Below are 22989 nucleotides of genomic sequence, written 5' to 3' on the forward strand. Positions count from 1 at the left end.
CCAAAGCCCCCTTAGCACATATCCTCCCCCCCAATGAAACAGATGCTGTCTGCCACAAAGGGGGTGGCTCTAGGCACCCCACAAGAGATGTGGCTGTATTTGATGGGCACAGTGGCTGCATTTGATGGGCAAAGTGGTTGCATTTGATGGGCACAGTGGCTGCACTTGATGGTACAGTGGCTGCACTTGATGGCACAGTGGCTGCATTTGATGGGAACAGTGGCTGCAACTGATGGCACAGCGGCTGCATTTGATGGGCACAGTGGCTGCTATTGAGGGCACAGTGGCTGCATTTGATGGGCACAGTGGCTGCATTTGATGGGCACAGTGGCTGCTATTGAGGGCACAGTGGCTGCACTTGATGGGCACAGTGGCTGCATTTAATGGGCACAGTGGCTGCAATTTATGGTTTTTTTTTTTTTTAGAATTTTTCAGTTTGTTTGCACCCCCCCCCCCCCCCCCCAAGAATTGTGAGCACCAGCTGCCACTGACCACCTCCTGTATCAAGTCTGCAGTCTCTGATCATCTCTTTTCTATGTCTACAGTCTCTAATCATCTCCTGTAGTATGTCCGCATAGTCTCTGCCCATCTCTTGTATCATGTCTGTAGTCCCTGATCATCTACTGTATCATGTCTGCAGTCTCTGACCATCTACTGTATCATGTCTGCGACTCTCTCACTCTGCGGAAGGTGCTCCAGAGCCCCCTCCACATTAGAGTTCCCATTTTAAATGCAAGTTGGAACTCTGTGATGTAAAGGGGAATGCAGTGGACTCTGATATAAAGGTAATCTTTGGTCACCAGAGCCCTCCCCCTCCCTTACATTAGAGTTCCCCTTTACACCAAAGTCTGCAGGTTCCCCCTTAGATCATGATCTGCAGCATTCCCCTTTATATCAGAGTTCCCTTGCACTGTAAGGGGGAATCCTGCAGACTCTGATATATGGGGAAACTGTGCTGGCTGGGTTATATTAACCTGACCTTCATGTAAATGGAGAAATATGCGTGTAATATATAATATATATGTGATATATATATTTCATTAAAGAATTGGTTTAGAAAATTCTATAAACGTTGAATTCATAGTTCATAGAATTTAAAACTCTTAATATATACAATTTATACAGTTAATTTTAATCGCTTGAATTATTTTTCCCATTATGGATGTGAGTGGGGCCTCATGTCTCATATTTGCCTAAGGCCTCACAAAGCGTAGAGCCGCCTCTGCCTGTAGATACTGTGAATTTTTCCTAAACTTGCACAGTTTAGGAGATATTCACTGTATACGCATGTGCCGATGTCATCGGCACATGCGCACTGAAGAAACGCCACGTACGTGCCATTTCTTCACCTGCTGTGCCGTAACCAGCGGATCCCGCGAGCATGACGTCATTGCGTCTCTGGCCAATCACAGAGCTGGAGCCCGTGAACCCGGAAGTAACATTCTGGAGACATGTCGCCCGTCACAGCGGTGTACGGGGACCGCGGCAACAGCATCGTTCTAAGGTATTTCATAATGAACTAGTATGCGATGCATACTAGCTCATTATGCATTTTATCTTGTAGGTTGTTTTTTTTTTTTTTTGCAGAGTTTACAACCACTTTAAGACTTTGAAATATTATTTACTATTATAGCGTCCCCCCAACCCCCCCCCCCCCCCCCCCCTTAAGGGCCACAGAAGAATTGGGATCCCACACCCTGCACAGCCAGGCACACCAAATGTTCACAGGCACTTCAGAGTCAGAGAAAAGTCTGTGACTTTGTTTTTGTTTTTTTAGGGGTAATATCTTGGATAGGGATGGGAGGTTATGGGATGCCCATACCCCACTGACAGTGAGAGACGTTTTTACCAAATCAGGGAAATGCAGCAGGTTCAGAGATTACTGGCTCAACAGTTGATTTTTTTTTTTTTTTTTTATGGGGTTTATCAAAAGGAGGTACAAAAAACATCAGTGACAAAGAAAATTAGCTTGAATAATTGAATAGATTACAGTCATGTAATAGCTAAGTAGCACATTACATACAGTATAATGTGATTGTAGATTGTAGTAAAGAACACAAAGAAACCAGAAGATATGGTAATAAAAGCCAACAAGTATAGATCAAAAGCGTGACCAGAGTGGGGCCAGCCCTAACCCTGGATCACTCAGAGAGCATATATAAGCAAAAAAACAGTTTTAGAATACATGGGATACACTTCAGAGGTAAATAAAAATAACAATTAATGTAGTTTAAGGTCTGTAAAAAAGCATGAGGTTATCAAAAGGGACCAAAGGGGGGGAAGGGAGGCCAAATTTAGATTGACCCCATATGGCCCAAACTTTGTTAAATTGTGTTAGCGTGCCACCAGCTATGGCTGTGAGGTAGTCCATTCTTCTAATAACCACAATGATATTCAGAAACTGGGATTAGGGGTGGTGGATCTGTAGATATCCAGCACAAAGGAATGGCTCTCTTGGCAACATATAAGATATGTCAAGTCAGTTTTTTAGAGTGTTTGGTGATACCAGGGAATGGTAGACCTAACAAAGAATGAACAGGGTCCAGTGGGATAGATATATCAAGGACCTGTTAAAAAATGGACATTGTGTAAACCCAGATGGGCTGGATACAAGGAAACTGCCAGAAGCTATGGTATAGTGAGCCTGTTCTATGGCTGCATCTCCAGCAGATCTTCTGTATCATTGGGTTGTGGGCATGGAGTAAAACATCAACATTTTATAAGTAGTCTCTCTCTACACTACACAACGTGATGACTTAGATGCGGAGTCGTGCATTTTTTCCCAGTGATTTAAAAAAAATAGGACATTGAAGGTCAGTAGAAAGCGGATATTGTTCCTGAAGAATTTTGTAAAATGGAGAATATTAAATGTAATTGGTAAGGGCCTTGAGCACAGATGGATTAAAATTTGGTGAGTCTGTCTAAGATTAGCGATAATGACATGAAGGAAAGGTAGTGTTTAATTTGGAAACACATTTGGGAATGTGTTTCTTAGGCCGGCTATACACGGTCCGAATCTGCTGAACGATATTTGAACCGTTAATGTACCAAGTTGATTAATCGATCAACTTGGGTACAACCAGCCTGCCGGATGCTCTTGCGATTATTGGTAGCAGCTGCTATAGCCTCTAGTGGTAATCACTGTCTTCTCCCATTGGGGGCGGCTTCCCCCACCTGCTCCCGCTGGGAGAGGACAATGGCCCGGCAGGAGGGATTCCTTTGTCAGCACTGTGTTGATGGGGAAATCGAGCAAATTTCTTTCCTGCAACTTGTGGTTACAAGAAAGAAATTCACCTCGTCTGAAGTTCCTCAAAAGAATGTAATTTAGGAGATATTGGATGTACAATGTGATTGAGGTGAAAAATAGCTACACAGGTCCAAGGAATCATTCGCCCATAGAACAAACTATTCCAAATTGCTGGATTATATAAAACATTAGTTAAATGAGGGAATGGTGAGGAGAGTGAGTGAAGTATATGACATTTGTTCCAAACTGACAATGTGAACAGCATAGGAGCTTAGGAGCTATACATGACTGTTTCAACTAAACACTTATATTACTTGGGTTGAACCAGATCAATGAACAGGTATAGGCAGGATAAATATATCCCACATCAATTTCTGACCATCTATTAAGAGTATTTTGGACCAAGAGGCAATGGTACATAGATGTATTGCATAGTAGTATTTAATCACATCTGGTGCTCCCAGTCCCTTAGAGAAAGAAGCACTGATCTGGCTATCCGGTGAGATTTGATGTTCCAAATAAAATTTGTGAAATGACCTCTGAATATGAAGGGGGAGTTCTTTGTGGCACCCAAAACACATTGGGGGTTATTTACGAAAGGCAAATCCACTTTGCACTATAAGTGCAATGCAAGTGCACTTGTAAGTGCAGTCGCTATAGATCTGAGGGGAAGATCTGAAATGAGGGAAAGCTCTGCTGATTTTATCATCCAATCATGTGCAAGCTAAAATTATGTTTTTTATTTTCCTTGTATGTCCCCCTCAGATTTACAGTGAATGCACTTCCAAGTGCACTTGCAATGCACTTGTAGTGCAAAGTGGAATTGCCTTTCGTAAATAACCCCCATTGTCTGTTTTCTTTCGTGTAAACCTATACATTAATTTGAACACTTTAATCATTTGGACCAGTGCTTCTTCCATTGGTGAATGTTTTTTTTTTTGTTTGTTCTGGTAACCTGCTGGGTACCCACAGGAGGATAGCCCTGTCTGATGTGAGTAGCCTAATCTTAGCCAGTGAGCTCCCCGAATGTTTTTGTCCTCTCACTACTTGGACTCCCATCAAAATCCTTGCGCTTTTTTGAGGCTCCTGAGTCCTTAGTGACGTCTTATGCCGCGTACACATGATCGGAATTTCGGCCCGCAAAAGACAGATGAGAGTTTTTCGTCAGAAAATGCGACCGTGTGTATGCTCCATCGGTCTTTTGCTGGCAGAATTCCAGCCAGCAAAAGACTGGGAGCATGCTCTGAATTTTTCAGTCGGGAAAAGTTCCTATCCGAAAATTCGATCATCTGTGGCAATTCCGACGTGCAAAATCCCTACGCATGCTCGGAAACAACTCGACGCATGCTCGGAAGCATTGAACTTCATTTTCTCGGCTCTTCGTAGTGTTGTACGTCACTGCGTTCTTGACGGTCGTAATTTCAGAAAACTTTTGCGTGACCGTGTGTATGCAAGGCAAAATTGAGCTGAATCCCGTCGGAAAAGCCGTCATATCTATTTCCGACGAGAAAGCTGCTCGCGTGTACGAGGCATTACATCAAAAATAGTATCGTTGTTCCAATCTTTTAGGCCTAATGCATATGGGCAGAAAAACATCACCATTGGAGGCATTTTTCATTTTTTTAGGCTCTAAATGCAGTTCTATGTCAGCCAAAGTGTACATGCACATTGTGGCATTAAGGTTCATATTTTCAAGCAGCTCTCAGAGGCATAAAAAACTTGCGTTCATAGAGGAGCTTTAGTGGCATAATTCATGAACATGCGTGAATAAATGCATGTAAACAAGCGTGTAGCTGTGTTCATGAATTTGATTGGCCAAGATTCTAGCCAACAGAATTCCTTTACGCACATAAATCTCTAAAAGCCATACTCCTGGCTAATTACATGCCAAAATGAGCATTTTTTTATGGTGGATTTTTCTGGCAGCTCCTGGCTTAAAGATCCAGCTTAGTTAGGAGTATTTTAATACAACTATGGCCATGAAACTCTAAAGTGATACTAAAGACTGTTTTTTTTTTTTTTTGGTTAAAATAAAAAAGAGGTTATACCTTCCTGCTCTGTGAAAAAATATTGCACAGAAAGCTCTCTTACCACTTCTTCTGGAAGTCCCTTGCCAACGCTGTCAACTTCTCATTTCTCCAGATGCCCCCTTAGCAAGCCAAGTGCTAAGGAGGCACCCATGCCAGCACACTCCCAAGCCAGGCTGTGTGCGTCCATAGACACGCATAGCTGGTGAGCAACACCCCTCTGACTCCTCTGACTCCTTTGACTCCTGCTGCCCTCAGTGTCTCCTGTGAAAGCAAGAAGTGAGAGGAGCGTTGCTGCAGCTGAGACATCGCTGGAGCGGTAACAGGAATCAGTTAAGTGTTTAGGGATGGGGGTGGGTAGGACAAGTAATGGGGCATTTTAACCCTAATGCAGAAAATGCATTAAGGTTAAAAAAAAAACTTTTGACTTTAGAACATTGTTAAAGGTTAGTATAGTATAGTATAGTATAGTATAGGATAATTTCAATGCATATACATCAGAAGTTATTAATGCAAAGTTAACAATATTTTAATGGGACTTTTAAATAATACATGTATGTGCTTCCATACTTGCACCAGATATTTTATATAGATTTTTAGATTCTCCCTCTAGGAGCGATCTCAGGTAATGAGTTCAGCATTCCTTTTGAGATAAGATTAACCACAAAAAGTGTTCTGATTCAATCTGGACAAATCGGTAGCTAGCTAGCACAGTTTGCCTATGTATTAAGAAAATGTGGTTGCCCTCTATAATTATACTGTATATATTTACAAACCACAGTTAGAAACAGTTTAGTATCCTTGAAGTGTAGCTATGGGTAAAGTAAAAAATGTCATACACAATGCAATTTTGCATTATCGTTAACACAGCACTTTTTGTTTTTCTGAGTGCGCCTTGAAATATAGTTTTATTGCCTGTGGATCTTGCCAGTAGATCAGTAGTTTGCCCACTTCCTCTTGTAGTAGATTACCTACGCTGTTCGTTTTATAGCGACATTGCAGAGTAGCATTATCACCCTATGGGCAGCATAGTCTTAGATGGACATGTAGTTTTATATTGATTTTAGATAAAAGGCAAACAGATTAAAGCCTAGCTCCAGCTAACACTTTTTGAAGTGGTATTAAACCAAAAACAAAAAAAATGATTATAGGTTATCCATTCTAACATTTGGTACCTGCGTTTTTTTCAGGCTTTTTTACCTTTATTTTCTATTATTTTTCAATTTCCTTTAACAGACCAAGTTGTCCAGCAAAAGTGGCAGTTAGAGAGTTGGGACAAACCATTTAACACTGACAGGGGTGCTCACAATAGTCAGCTTTTATGCATTTATGTAAACCCTCAATCCCAAAAGTAAAAAAAAATGTTGCTGTTAATTGCTTATAAAGCGTTAGCGGGTATTCAGCTTTAATTTGCTAGTCAAGTGCATCTGAATCTGCTAGTGCATCTAAGGCTGGGTGTCTCACAGCAGGGGTCCGGTGCACCCCTGTTCGCCATTTCAGGTCCGATTTCAGCCCGAATATTTGGCTGAATTCGGACCTGAAATGGACCAGAAGACGCACAGGACTCCTGTGCAATTCGCACCAGAGCCGCTCCAGAGATAGGGAGCCGGTTACAATCTCCTGACATGTGAATTGAATGCGGAGAAACCCGCATCCAATTTGCAGTAGTGTGAACCCAGCCTAATACTACACGCTCTCAGACTGATAATGCTGTTGTCCAGAAGTGTCTCCATTGCTCCTCCATCCAGAGTAGAGACACCATAAGACAGGAATCGTATGCATTGGCAAGCTACAATACATAAAATGATTTTTTTTGTTTTTTTTGGGGGGGGGGGGGGGGGTAATACCACTGTAAGTAGTTACAGTTACAAGTGCAGTGTTAATTGGTTGATACCAATTCCTGTATATGAAGATGTTGCTCGACACTATGGCCTGTTAAAAGAAGTGGACAATTATTGGCAGGATCAACAATCAAATCTAAGTTACGGGAAAGACCAAAAACTGCTGTGTTACTGCTATTGACATATTGAATCGTTATACTGTATGTATTTTTTTTTCGTCTTTTCCAATAGTTACGCTTTTATATTCATTCATAAAGATATTAACAGGAAACTGTATCAGATCAGATTCTGATATACATTTACATAATCTTGTAAAACATAGATATTCTCCTAAATAAAAAATATACATCGGAATTTGATGACTTTAAAATCCCTGGCAGAGTTTCTTTCCCAAAAATACAGTAACAGACAGAATAAAATCAAGTCTATTAATAAAGGTTACTTATAAACCATTTTTTGCTACTCTTGGTTTTGAGCACTTCAAGTAGTGTGCAAAATAGCATAGTTTTTAAAATATCTAAAGTGCTGGTCATATAAAACAGCGTGTTAAATACATGCTTTAAATTGCACTAGAGTTCACAAATAAATACTTAATCCAGTTCCTCACGTATGTACTGATCTTTTGTTTTTCTCCTAAAATATTTTCAAAACTCATTCATTCATTAAGATTAATTCTGAGCATCTGTACAACTGACAATCTATGTACAATTTATACCAGGAAATGTATAAAGAACGTATCTCTTGCATGGTAAGTCATATACTACTTTGTGGATATCACAATGGCGACATTCCAATAAAAATGTTGAACACTACAAAGAAGCTACATTTCAGGCTGTAAAAATCATGCTTAGTTAGCTTGAAATTTTATATTCAAAGTATATTAGAATGCCTGGACAAATGACCAGACTCTGTCCTTATGTCCCAAGCTACGCAGTGACACATTTCTGATTTTTTCATAGATGTGATTGGTCAGAGGCTTTTTCTTCAAGGACTTTTTCTGCATCCTCCTCCTCAATTCTTTGGTAACAGAAGAAAAAGCTAGATCCAGTGTCTTTGAGCTTGGCTTTTATCTCCTGGGGATGTTCATCCAGAGATAACAATTGCTGTTCCCCACCACAGTGTAGAAAAATAGAGAAGTCTTCTGGGTTAGAAGGCTTGAATTTGAGAGCACAGAGATGGGTTAGGTCAGCTACTGTCTGTGTTGGCTTCAGAAGGATGGTTTTTGTAGTGCAGCCATTAACCGGATCTTGATGGGCAACTCGTAAGAAGTTCTGGAATAGAAAGACATGTTTGAAAACAATCTGCTAGCCAAATATTACAGCTTTTCTATTATATTTACAACCTTTTTTTTCCCCAGATATGACCTTAAATTATTTGTTTTCTTGTATAAATGTGTTTGATTCCTTCTCAACAGAATTTGGTGCAGGACTAACTTTAGAGGAAAGGCTAGTGATCAGACATGTTGTCTAACTTGTCCGATCACAACTTTCTCTGAGACTTACTGGAGGAACCAGTAGAAAGGAGACCCTAACTGGATCTGTCTAAAATCAACCAAAGCTTTTGTCTGAGGTGACCTTTACCCTCTTCTTTATTATTTTTATGTCTGATTTTGTCTACTCAATTGCCAAAATTTTGCAATTCCATCTGCTGGCAAATTTTGGTTTGTGCCCTTTTCACTGCAATAAACTACCACTGGAGAAAATCATTATAAACAATTCCAAATGCACACAGGATCAGTCCTGTGCATCAGAAATAAACGTAAAAGACAATGGCAATGATGTATCAGCAAACACACAGAAATTGCTATAACAACCAAACAGATGAATAAAAACTAGCCAAATTACTTTACAACCACTGCAAGCCTCGTAAAATAAGGATTGAAAATGCCATTCTAAATAATAAGTTACAAAACCAAATACATGTATGTAGTGCCAGTCCACATATTACACCAAGCATGTATATAAACATATTTGACTAATAATTTTCCCTCTGCCTTTTCTTTTTTGGGGAAGAGGGAATACGTGATGCTGGGGAGGATGCAATTAATACAAACCAGTTGCTTTGCCCTGCACGGCCAAAGTACAGGTGTGCTTTGATTTAGTTTTTAACTGATAGTTTTATCATCTAATAAAATGAACCAATTGCTACAAATATATCTTAGAGTGTATCACTACCAAAATAAATATTTATTTCTGAATCGTGTATCTCATGTCTGTGGACTATATCATCTTGCCACGATAAGATACAATCAATATTGCATCACAAAGGACTACAATAGCCCTTAATCTTCCAAAATACACTAGAACCTTCACCATTGAAAGGACAATTTACAGCATTCACTTCTACATTGCTCTTATATTATAGCATTATGATTAGCAGTAAAATACAAGCTTTGTTACCCTTTTAATTTTATCTTACATATATTATGGAACCATTCTAGAAAATCACTTATAACACTGAATGGAAGTGATGGTCGGTTGTAAACAAGGATAAGTACTTTCATTCTTATATTTGTCTTGTCACTCTCCTACAAAATGCTAATGTCTTATACAGTATCTCACAAAAGTGAGTACACTCCTCACATTTTTATAAATATTTTATGATATCTTTTCATGTGACAACACTGAAGAAATGACACTTTGCTACAATGTAAAGTAGTGAGTGTACAGCTTGTATAACAGTGTAAATTTGCTGTCCCCTCAAAATAACTCAACGCACAGCCATTAATGTCTAAACCGCTGGCAACAAAAGTGAGTACACCCCTAAGTGAAAATTTCCAAATTGGGCCCAAAGTGTTAATATTTTGTGTGGCCACCATTATTTTACAGCACTGCCTTAACCCTCTTGGGCATGGAGTTCACCAGAGCTTCACAGGTTGCCACTGGAGTCCTCTTCCACTCCTCCATGACAACATCACTGAGCTGGTGGAAGTTAGAATGAATGAATGAATGAATGAATGAATGATTTATAAAGCGCTGCAAATGCGAACTGAATCGCCTCAAGATCTTGCGTTCCTCTACCTTCTGTTTGAGGATGCCCCACAAATGCTTAATAGGGTTTAGGTCTGGAGACATGCTTGGCCAGTCCATTAACTTTACCCTCAGCTACTTTAGCAAGGCAGTGGTTGTCTTGGAGATGTGTTTGGGTTCATTATCATGTTAGAATACTGCCCTGCGGTCCAGTCTCCGAAGGGAGGGGATCATGCTCGGCTTCAGTATGTCACAGTACATGTTGGCATTCATGGTTCCCTCAATGAACTGTAGCTCCTCAGTGTCAGCAGCACTTATGCAGCCCCAGACCATGACACTCCCATCAACATGCTTGACTATAGGCAAGACACACTTGTCTTTGTACTCCCTCACCTGGTTGCCACCACACGCACTTGACACCATCTGAACCAAATAAGTTTATCTTGGTCTCATCAGACCACAGGACATGGTTCCAGTAATCCATGTCCTTAGTCTGCTTGTCTTCAGCAAACTGCGGGCTTTCTTGTGCATCATCTTTAGAAGAGGCCTCCTTCTGGGATGACAGCCATGCAGACCAATTTGATGCAGTGTGCAGCATATGGTCTGAGCACTGACAGGCTGACCCCCCCCCCCACCCCTTCAACCTCTGCAGCAATTCTGGCAGCACTCGTACGTCTATTTCCCAAAGACAACCTCTGGATATGATGCTGAGCATGTGCACTGAACTTCTTTGGTTGACCATGGCAAGGCCTGTTCTGAGTGGAACCTGTCCTGTTAAACCGCTGTATGGTCTTGGCCACCGTGCTGCAGCTCAGTTTCAGGGTCTTGGCAATCTTCTTATAGCCTAGACCATCTTTATGTAGAGCAACAATTTTTTTTCAGATCCTCAGAGAGTTCTTTGCCATGAGGTGCCATGTAAAACTTCCAGTGACCAGTATGAGAGAGTGAGAGTGATAACAACAAATTTAAACACACCTGCTCTCCATTCACACCTGAGACCTTGTAACACTAACGAGTCACATGACACCAGGGAAGGAAAATGTCTAGTTGGGGCCCAATTTGGACATCTTCACTTAGAGGTGTACTCACTTTTGTTGCCAGCGGTTTAGACATTAATGGCTGTGTGTTGAGTTAATTTGAGGGGACAGCAAATTTACACTGTTATACAAGCTGTACACTCACTACTTTACATTGTGGCAAAGTGTAATTTTTTAAGTGTTGTCACATGAAAAAATATAATCAAATATTTACAAAAATGTGAAGGGTGTACTCACTTTTGTGAGATACTGTATACATAAAAAAAAAAAAAAACCTATGTTCCATAATTCAGCTTACAACATTATGTAAATGCATATTCATTATAAGCATTCACGTGATACCTGTAAGTCATTAAGTGATGGCAAGCCTTGCCTCCTCCGATGCCATTCACTAAGGGACAGTGCAGCATCCTGGGGGTGAGTATGTAGTGAGCATAGGACAGACAGAGAGGCAGATATACTGGTCAGATAATAACCTCCTGGTAAAGAGAAAAAAAAAAAAAAGACAGAATGAGGAGGGATCGACACATTATTCAAACTAGAGTAAAGTTCAAGTTCAGGCTGGATTGACAATGAAGCAATGCAATAACCCGTTCATTACCTTACACATTGACTCAACATGTGCTATGATGCCTTTAATCTTAATGAGACCCCAGTGCATTTTGTCAACAGCTATGTGTTTTGTCAACGGCTATGTGTTGCGTCAAGCAGATAGAACATGAATTTTTTTGTGCATTAGGTAGGTCATTTAAATGTGTTACTGTGCCATGAGGTGCTTGACAAAGCACACATTGCCATAACACATAGGTCAGAAAGGGGCTTAAAGACTAGCTATAATTTAAATAAATACATTGAAATGACCCTCCTTCCCATGCTAACTAAACCCTCTTGCACTTGTACCATCCCTCCTCCCAGCACCCCTGACACTGAACCCCCTGCTATCCTGACTCTGAACCTTCTTGCATACCAGCACCCCAGACACTGACCCCCCCCCCCCCCAATGCTATCCTAACTATGCACCCTCCTGCATACCAACACCCCTGACATTGAACCCTTGAACCCCCCTACTATTCTGACTCTGCACCCTCCTGCATACCAGCACCTCTGACATTGAACCCTTCTACTATCCTGACGCTAATCCTTCCTGCATACCAGCACCCCTGCACTAAACTCCCCTACTATCCTGACTCTGATCCTTCCTGCTTACCATCACCCCATGAACTGAACTTCCCTACTATCCTGATGCTGCACCCTCCTGTATACCAGCACCTCTGACATTTAACCCCCCTACTATCCCGAGGCTGCACCTTCCTGCATACTAGCACCTCTGACATTGAACCCTCCTACTATCCCGACGCTGATCCTTCCTGCATACCAGCAGCCCTGAAATAAACTCCCCTACTATCCTGACTCTGATCCTTTCTGCTTACCAGCACCCCGACACGGAACTCCCCTACTATGCTGACTCTGCACCTTCCTGCATACCAGCACCCCTGAACTAAACTCCCCTACTATCCTGACTCTGATCCTTCCTGCTTACCAGCACCCCTGACACTGAAGTCCCCTACTATCCCGACTCTGATCCTTCCTGCATACCAGCATCCCTGAACTAAACTCCCCTACTATCCTGACTCTGAAGATTCCTGCTTACCAGCATCCCTAAACTAAACTCCCCTACTGTCCTGACTCCAGAACCCCGACACTGCTTCTTTCTGCTAGCCAGCACTACACCTGCCACTCAGCCACTCTGCCACTGCAAACTCCACCATTGCTCCATCACTATGGAACCTCTTCAAGGTGGCAGCCACCATGTACAAGTCCAACAATCAAATTTATTCTTTATACATTTTAATTTAAAGTTAAGGGTTTTTTTTAATTACAACACAACTATTTATCATTCCTCCCTACTAAGCTATTTAACCCTCTATATTTATATTTTAAACAAGCAATGTCTATATCAGGCTGGAACTGGAAATCTATTTCACGTCCTATATGCTTCTTTTACAATAAAAATAGGCTATGATAAACTGTACATAAACACCGACTTGGTGTGCTTTCGCAATACAAATGTTACAAATATAAACATAATGTAGAATCATATACAGTATCATATATCATAAAAAATGAGTAATATTCTTACCTTCCCCCATAAGGGACTCTTGTGGCAGCAGTTCTATGGTGTACTGAGTATCTATCAGAAGGTGGGGCAGCTCACATAGTGCCAGCACATAGCACAACGCAGGGAGAAATTCATCTGCACCACAAGCATCATCTGGAAGAGACAAGTGGGACTATAGTCTTACAATGTATAAACATTATTTTCCTTACCTGTAAGCATCTGCTATGACTATGGACATTTTGTAATGTATTTGCATTTCTTAAAGTGGAAATAAACTGTCTCAATCAGTGTTAACTAGTTTTCATAGATAAGAAGGTATATTATATGTACTTGTTGCAAACTTTTTTTTTTTTTTTTTTTACAATTCTTCAGTTGCTTCCTGATTTCTGGCCTAGGCCAAAATGTTGTCCTACATCCCATTAGTCTTCATAGGCATTTTTTCTATAATCTGGAGAAGTGCAGGAGGGACTTTCTTAACTAAGCACACTCACCTGCCTATATGCCTGAGTTAGGGGAAGGTGGATTCCAGGAAGTAAATGCTGCATCAATCACCTCTCCTTACTCAAGATGGCCACAGCTAGAAAGGCTTAGGCGGTGTTGTTCAAAGTGATTTCTCAACAAAATAAAGTATGGAGGCATGGAGATATTAGTGGGGGTGTTTGCTTTCATTAATAAAAAAAAAATAAGTAGCATTTTCAAGTTGTGGTGCTCAGATAAAAGTAAGTTCTGCTTTAATACCATCAATCATTAAAAATGTAATTTCACAAAAATATTGTAAGTACGATATATGCACACAAAACATTTCCTCTATTTTATTGTATAATAAAGCAAACATGTGAAAAGCTAATAAATTAAAGTGACCAATACAATGAAAAAATATATAAGCAGAGGTTATCAATGCTGTCACTACAAATAAATTGACTAACAGTTAGATATATAGACAGATGAAATTATCTCCAAACTGGATTTTTGCAGAAAAAGTCATGCTTATCCAACTCCCTCATGTCCTAGAAGTCTTCCCTCTTTTCTTTTATGTAAACCCAGTTAGTAAAACCTTAAATAAGCTTTAACACGTTAATGTAATTTAAAAAACTTTCTGCTGCCACTTTGCCAAATGCCAAGGGTTCTCAATCTTACAACTACTGTTATCTTAGCATCAATGCCTATAAGTTATTTACAACTACAGAAAACCTCTCCCTCTCCTTTCCTCCACAACATAAGGGAGGTGCTCTATAGTACACAGAGAGAACTGGAAACAAGGCTAACTGGTAAGAGCCAACACTTGCAAAGAGAACAGAAAGTTCTTAACTCACAAGATTTCTGGCAAAAATAACAGATATTTTTGGTACTTATCAATGAGATATAACAAAACGCATTCCATGATACATTATATTTAAAGGACCAAAAAGAGAGCAAATAGGAGAAATTTACTGTTAGGGTTTACCTACACTTAAAGTGGAATTGAATCCCAAACCTAAGTATTCTTAAAAATGTTCCCACCCCTTCTCTTACCTATCCTGCCTACCCTATGCAAAAAAGATCTGTATACTTACCTATTTTTAGTCTGCTCCAGTTCAGTCATGTGATTCTGCAGCTCTGGCTCCCTTGTGTCAGTGAGTGGCTGCTGCAGGGGAGAAGAGGGAACAGTGACAATGGCTGGGCCAAGGGAGCCTATGAGCGATGTCACAGCACCCAGAATTCCCAGCTGTTGACAAGTATTCCATGACACAGGGGAGCTGGAGCTGCAGGATCACCTAACTGGACATGAGCAGACTTCAGATCTTCAGATCGTTTTTTACACAGGGTAGGCAGGATAGGTAGGGGGAGTGAACCCTACTTTAAAGCTTGTTTTCAGTGGAAAGTGTGACACCATTACTATGTGATTATGGCAGTTCAAAGGCTACACAGGGTACTCAGTGTTACCTTGCTGTGTGTCCATGCTTTTATAAACCCCTCTGCAGGCTTGTAGCAATAAGCGGACCTTATCAGAAGGAGAATATTTTAATTGTATTCTTAACAATTTCTGTCGTATTTTCTCCAGATCCTGAGCCACGGGAGCTTTTAACTTTACACCAAGAAGTGATGATCCACCTTTCTTTACACTTTGCATATTCTTTCCAAGTTTCTCCAGCTCTCCATTTTCTTCCATTTCTCTTTGAATTTCAGACATTAGATATGATTTCAGAGGCTTTAGTATAAGTCGGTGGAGTGATTTTTCCAAGACACGTTCTGCAATAGCATAGAAGACAGTTCTGTTAGTATTATGACATCATTAACACATATAACCATGCTATATTTAACTTACCTTTAACTTATCTCATGACACTGAATATATAAGGCAATCCTAGTAAACACCTGGTATAAAGAAGTAAGCTACAAAAGGCAAAATGGAAGTACTCATAGATGGGTATTAAAAGGATGAACGTGAATTGTGTTAAATGGTATACCAAAATGATTATGTTTTTTTTAGCATAGATCTGGTATTTAAACTTAAAAAATACTGTATATACATGTGTTCACATAAAGAACAAGTGTACATGAGTTGTGACAATATTATTAAAGTGGTATTAAAACCAAAAGCAAACATTTACTATATTGCAGACTTGCTGGTAAGTGTGCTAGGAAATGTTCTGTTTGTAATGCGCAAAGCCCTTCCATGTGCTTCTTAAGTGAGTCGTAGACGGTTCAAATCTCAGCTGGATTAGCAGTAACTGGCCGAGATTTGTACCGTGTGTGGGCAGGCTGAACATACCAAGTTGACCAATTGATCAACTTGGGTACAACCAGCCTTCCAGATTTACTTGCAATTAATGCTAGCAGCTATGGTTGCAGGAAAGAAAATTGCACTGTCTATGCCCTGCCTTACTGCAAAGTCTAGTTATAGATTGGGGTGGTTGCCACTTATCTACACAGTTTGTTAGCTGAATCTAGCATGGGGACACATTGGATGCCTTCATCTGCCATTGTACTCTTGCTAGGCGTCCAATGTGTCCCTGTACTTTTAAAGATGGGGTGAGCTCCCTCCAGGCAAACCTGACCTTATTGTTTCCACTGCTATATGTGCTCCAACTTGGAGACTCTCAAAAATATAGAGTTATGACTGCAGTATACAAAGGTGCCTTGGCAAGGCTTTCACATATATTTGCAAATGTGTACAATGAAACCCTTTGTTTTTAACAAGAATTGTAGGGGCAATTTGTTTTTTTTGCAGCCTAGCTAGTAAGTGTGCTGGGAAACTTTCTGATGTTTGTAATCTCCAAAGCCCTTCAATGTGCACTTTATTGCAAATGCTAGTTATACATTGACAGCTGAATCTAGTGAGGGGACATGCCTTCAGCTGCCATTGTGCTCTTGGTCCATTCTATCCCTGTGCCTTTAAGGAGGAGTGGGCTCCCTTCAGGCAAACCTTACCTTAAAGCGGAGTTCCACTCAAAAGTGGCACCTTTCGGGGGGAAGGGGGGACAAGTCTTTGACAGGCATACTGTTCCCACTTCCGGGAGTCCGGGCCATGGCCCATGACATCACCACGGGCTCCCTCCTCCTCCCCCTGTCACCGGGCCAGTAGGAGAGAGGAGTGAGGCCTCATGCATGCGCAGTAGGGTTCTCAGCATGAAGCCGTAAGGCTACACTGCCGGGTACCCTTACCCGCAACTGGCGGCGGCAGCACCCGAAAGCTGATGGAAACATCAGCTGCGGTGCCAACATCGCTGGACTCCAGGACAGGTAAGTGTCCTATTGTTAAAAGTCAGCAGCTGCAGTATGTGTAGCTGCTGGCTTTTAATTTAATTTTTTTTTGGGCAGAACACCGTTTTAATTGATCAACTGCTATATGTGCTCCAATTTGGAGACGCTCAAGGCTTGATGTGGCACTGCAGCTTTCACATATATTTGCTGGAAAATTTTCTGTTTTAGGATGTGCAAAGTCTTTCCATGTGCAGCTTACTGCAAAGGCTAGTTATAGATTTGGGTGTCTGTGACTTATCTGCACTGCTTGATGGTTGAAGTGTGGTCAGAAATTTTCTGTTGTTTGTGATATATTGCAGCTTACCAATTCTTAAATGTGACGACTGCATTCATTTTCTTTATTAGGCATTATTTCCTTTATTTTTACCTGATGGTCCAGCCAGTAGGTCTGTTGTTTTTCAACAAACAATTTTACACTAACAGGTGTGCTTCTAATGATCAGCTTATATTTATTTATTTATTTATGTAAAACATCAACCACAAAAGAGAAAAAAACTGTTGCTGTAACTGTTTGTGTTACTGCAGTGTAATCTGGAGTTTAGCTTCAATTTGTTAGTGTACCTAAATCTACTAGCACATCTAACATTTCCCTTCCCCCAGACTGACAGTGTTGCTGTCCAAAGGTGCCCCATGCCCCTTCATCCAGAGTCGGGGCATTCTAATACAGGAGGCGTGTTAATGGCCAAATCACTATGTAAAAAAGAGAGGAAAAAAAGAAAACCAAAGCAACCACCACATCTCAGGATTGGTAAGCTGCCTGCAATATACTATATTTTTAGTTTCGGGTTTAATACTGCTTTAAATTAGACCTGCTGTGCAACAGCAAACAATGGGAGTTATTTACGAAAGGCAAATCCACTTTGCAATTTGCAAGTGCAAAGTGCACTTGAAATTGCACTGAAAGTACACTTGGAAGTGCAGTCGCTGTAGATCTGTGGGGGACATGCAAGGAAAATAAAAACAGCATTTTAGCTTGCACATGATTGGATGATAAAATCAGCAGAGCTTCCCCTCACTTCACATCTACCCCCTCAGATTTACAGCGACTGCACTTCCAAGTTCACTTTCAGTGCAATTTCAAGTGCACTTGTAGTGCAAAGTGGATTTGCCTTTCGTAAATAATCCCCATTGCATTGCTTTCTTTTAAGTTATTGTGGAGAATTCCTTTCACTTCTAGCCTCAGACACATAACTGGAGGTCAACACAAACCTCCCAAAAGGGATGTAAAATTCCATCTTGGACAATTGTCACCAATACATTAAAAATGCAGATGACCATTTAGGTGTCTGCAGCTACATATAACACAGAGTTAATGAAGTACAGGTTCACATGTGCATTCTACACCAACACATAAGCTCACCATCTCCATCTGATGCAACCCTTAATTTTCTTAAATATGGGAACCAAATATTAAGATAGCCCAGTAAGTCAACATAAATAAAGATCTTACTGTTGCTTATAAGACTGGGCATTTTCATGTTTCTTTGTAATTAAATCTGAAACAAGAGACACTTTTTATTTAGCTTCCCATTTAAGGTGGGACATCCATATAATATTAATAAAAGTCACACCATGCCCATGTATATATGCTCACTACATCCTATCTGTCAGAGCTCTTATATGGAACGTAACTAACCTTGTTCATCGGGTATAAGCATTTCCAGGTGCATTTCTGCACTCTCTCTTAACAAATGCTTCATGCGATCCATAAAATCCCTGATCTCCTTTAACAAATTCTTATAAGTTGTAGGTCCCTCCTGTGTCTTATCTTTTACATCTTTATTTTTACTCAGTTCCATATTTTGAAGAAAGGCTTGCAGTTCCTTCCCAAACTCTGTTGACATGTCTTTTCCCATTTCCTCTATTAATATCATCATCTTTCGTTCTGGGGATAAAAGGGACAAGAATGCTCCACTAACTGCCCGAAATGAGGAACGGCCACTTTTCTTTTTCTTTCTGCGTGTAAGCTGAGGAGACTTTCCACCATCCTCGGATGTTACATCATCTGCACTGCTGATGGATCCACTATCCTGCTCTTCCAAAGTGGACACTCCATTGATGTGGTTCTCTCTTGCATCCTTTGAGTCTTGTGTTCTTGCCAATGTGGAAGGGACATTGTAGTCACCTACATCTTTAGACCGCATTGGTGACAGCTTTATTCCAAGGTCACGACTACCCTTACTTAAGCTCTTTCTCAAACGCTGTCTAAGAGATGACCGAGGTTTTCTATACTCTTGGTCTTCTGAAGATTCCTCAGTTTGTTTGGTCTCAGTTCCATGTGACATCTCCACTGAAACCACCTCTTCTTCCTCTTTTACAGCTTCCTCACTAGGCACTGGAGGAGGTGGGTTTAGAGGAGGAGAAAGGGATCCTGAATTTTCAGTAGACACCCTGACTTTGATACTCTTCTGGAAGTGGGAGCGCTTGAGTGCGCTAGTGTCTTTGTTTTTGAAAAGAGGATTAAGAAAAAAGAGTGCTCCTTCTTTCCCTCCTGAGGAAACCTCTTTGGGGCTGCGAGTTTTGAGTGCAGGAACAAGAGTTGGGCTGATAGTGTCTGGTAAGTCAGGCAGAGGTGACAAGGTGAGTGTAAGAAAAGTGGTACTGAAGGTTGGAGCTGAAGAATTATCACGAGCATTAAGGGAGGAATTCCAGAACTCTAAAAGGCAACAAAAGAAAGTACTAATTTAGAATGTGAGAAATCAAATATGAGACATAAAAGAGCATATACAACTATTCAATTTTTGGTTTCTGCCTTAAAGTAGCATAAGAGTTCATTAACTACAGCCTGTCATTAAGCGTGTGCCTGGGGCAGGTGGGATAGCCTCTTGCAGGAAGGAGTTGTTGTTGGCACCCTCTCTGTGAGTGGGCTCCCATAGCAATGAGGTTCCCATCCTGTACAAAGGTACGGAAGAGTCAAGTGAAGTTTAGTGCATGCAAGGAGTCCACAGTAGGTGCACGGCGGGACCCCATACTGTTACTGAGAGTGAGGTAGCGGTGATACGCTGGACAGGTGGATGCGGACAAGGCTCAATATGTCCCTCCTAAATGCAAGTTATAGAGAAGGTGTATATTGTTACGGGGACCCGAGAGTTAACTGGAGAGTAGTTACAGTGCAAGTGTACATGGTGTATGTTCATCTCTAAAAGTAGAGGCCCTCCATAAGGTCGAGGATTCCCTCACGGCGGCCTCAGCCTTGTCCCAGGGCATTGGTGGAAACAGCACAGAGCAAATGTATCCCATGTGTAAGGCAGTGACCCTATTTCAAGCGCCTAGAATAGCCCAGAAGAAACCAACCCAGGGGTAGTGCTCTAATGTAACCCAAACTTGGCACCCAATGAGTTAATGGGAAAACATGGAGGAAAGGTTCATCTTCAGCCCCACCCCGCCTACATGCAGAAACCCCTGTGAGTTATAACAGTGCAGCCATTGACACACCCCCAGATCTCATCCAAAGCAACAATCCATTAACATGTATCCATTAACATGTATTACCATGTGCACCCGGACTGGCAACAAAAGGTATAACATGAGTTAACATGAGGATGACAATATCAGAAAATAAACTCGGTCCAGCTGCTTTACATGGCTTATTCTTATTGTACTCATGATTATCAGCAGGGGCGGACTGACAACTCATGGGGCCCCTGGGTAATAGAAGATTATGGGGCCCCCAGGCTTACAGATGGCTGCCATGCCAGGAGTAAGTAACAAACAAAATAACATATAGAGTACAGCAGTCAGGATGAGCGCCATACTCATATCAGAGTCCTCCCTTACACCAAAGTCCCAACATTCTCCCTATACATCACAGTCTGCAGAGTTCCACCTTACGACAGGGCCCCCCAGTGTGCCACCCTACAGCAGAGCCCCCCAGTGTGCAACCCTACGCAAGTGAGTCATAGAGCTAGAGGAATAGTGAACTGCTGTGGTTGGCCTCAGATTGGGCAGTGAGGCATGTGAAAAAAAGCCATGCTTGATGCCTGTGTGTGCACGCAGTCCACTACCCATGCGCATGCGCATTAACGCACCTAGGCATCTACAGACGCCCGTGCGCATGCACATGAGTGCGCACGGACGGAAGCTTAAGGTTTTCTTACACACAGGCAGTGGTGATGCAGGAGAGGGGAAGACTGTGCCTGTGTACTGGTGGGCAGGTAAAGAGTAGGGAGGTATAGTAGAGATTGAGATAGAAGTTCCGAACATCCGTCCTCCAGAAGCAGTGCACTTCTCCTCACACAGAAAACTGATCTGACTGCTTCAGAGACAGGAGGAGCCCTGCTAGAGGAAACACAGCTTCTCCCCTCCCCCCTGCTCACCAGGGTAAGCACTGACAAGAATACATTCAGTTCAGCTCACCCAGCTTACCTTCTAGCAGGCTGCAGCCCCTCCCACACTGCAGGCTGTACACTCTTTCTCCTGTCCTCAAGCAGTCGGCAGTCTCCTGCTCATATGTCAAATAAGCTGCACTGGGGAAGGGGGCGGGTACACTGTGTTCCTATTTGCAGTGCAGAGGCAGAGCAGCTATAGCCTCAAGATTTTCACATCAAAAGCATGTCGGTGTCAGACATTTCAGGGACAGATGAAAAAAACACAGGTTTTTTACAAACTGTCCCTGGTTTTACTGAGGCTGGCAACTCTGATGGGGCCCCCTAGAGGCACCGGATCCTCGGGCAGTGCCCGAATGGTCAGTCCGCCCCTGATTCTCAGTATACAGTATAAGCATAATAAACTCTCATTTATTTACCATGTCCTAGATTGGAAATAGCCTCCAGCTCTTTGCGTGAAGTCACTTTTTCTATAGCTGCGGGAAGTCTTAGCGTATATGGGAGAACATCCCTGAAAAATAAGGAAAATAAAAGTTGCATGCAAGATACAAAATAAGTGTAACAGTGCAAAGAAGAATAAATGTAGAAAAATAAAAATGCATGAAAGTGCAGCTAAATATGGTTGAATAGATCACTGTAACTATAAAATATAGGTTAACAGAAAACTTTACTAGAAAAATAATGGATTCTGATGAAATATGCCTCTTCTGTACTTGCTATTGCTTTGTATTACATTTATAATAGTAGCTTGGCACCTAAAGATCTCACATTTAGAACTCATGCCGTCCTACATTTTTCAATCTCTGTACTGCTACTTAAGGTAAACGCAAACTCCCATACTTATGCTGTGTAATTATAACTGTGAAACATGCCATATGCTTAACCTGCTAAATTCCTATTGGAATGTACAGTGCACTCACTAGACTTCTAATGTACAAGAAAAAGAACCACTGCTCCAGGTGTATAAAGATAAGGCTGGTTGGAGTATCTTGCAGAGTGCTAGCCCCGGCCTGCCTCCGTGGGAAACTTGGAAAGAAGAAAAAAATGGCTGCACATCCAGAACTTCCGATTGCCTTTTATTTTTCTTCACAAATATAACACCAGAGACACCAAACTGTGGTCATGCAGAGGCGTTTCACACATACAGTTGCAATAAAAAGTATGTGAACCCTTTTGGAATGATATGGATTTCTGCACAAATTGGTCATAAAATGTGATCTGATCTTCATCTAAGTCACAACAATAGACAATCACAGTCTGAATAAACTAATAACACACACAGAATTAAATGTTACCATGTTTTTATTGAACACACCATGTAAACATTCACAGGGGGAAGAGGGGCTGGGAAAGAAGGGAGAATGGAATTAACCTCGTGATGGGAGGGGGGGGGGAAGGAACAGGGACAGGGGGAGGGAGAAGTGGAGGGGAAGGTAAGGGAGGGAAGAAAGGGAAGGGGGAGGAGGGGGGAGGGGAGGGAAAGGACAGGAAGGAAAAGGGGGGAGGGGGAGGGGGAGGGAGGGGGGAAATAGGGAATAAGGCCTCATAAGAAGGCCCTATAGGACACTGATTCGTTTAGGCCGGGGGGGATGGTGGCATTGAGTCGCTCGATCCACAGGGATTCCCTTTGGAGTATCGAGCGATCCCAATCGCCACCCCTGGGACTAGGTTGAACCACCT

The 22989-nt window shown here is 41.6% G+C and overlaps 1 protein-coding gene across 1 annotated transcript in view; it reads right to left on the reverse strand.

Moving 5' to 3' along the window:
• Window positions 1-5778: 5778 nt before the first annotated feature.
• The window catches only part of RIN1 (Ras and Rab interactor 1), a 48112-nt gene continuing 30901 nt past the window's right edge, over window positions 5779-22989 (reverse strand). The window contains exons 6-11 of the mRNA XM_073605232.1: window positions 21729-21820; window positions 18621-19640; window positions 15164-15469; window positions 13262-13393; window positions 11464-11600; window positions 5779-8386 (exon numbers count right to left, since the gene is read on the reverse strand). Coding sequence (XP_073461333.1) covers window positions 8069-8386; window positions 11464-11600; window positions 13262-13393; window positions 15164-15469; window positions 18621-19640; window positions 21729-21820 — 2005 coding nt within the window. The 3' untranslated portion in view covers window positions 5779-8068. The remainder of the gene's footprint in view (window positions 8387-11463; window positions 11601-13261; window positions 13394-15163; window positions 15470-18620; window positions 19641-21728; window positions 21821-22989) is intronic.

The sequence above is a fragment of the Aquarana catesbeiana genome, linkage group LG11, assembly GCF_042186555.1.
Source record: "Aquarana catesbeiana isolate 2022-GZ linkage group LG11, ASM4218655v1, whole genome shotgun sequence".
Classification (NCBI taxonomy): Eukaryota; Metazoa; Chordata; class Amphibia; order Anura; family Ranidae; genus Aquarana; species Aquarana catesbeiana.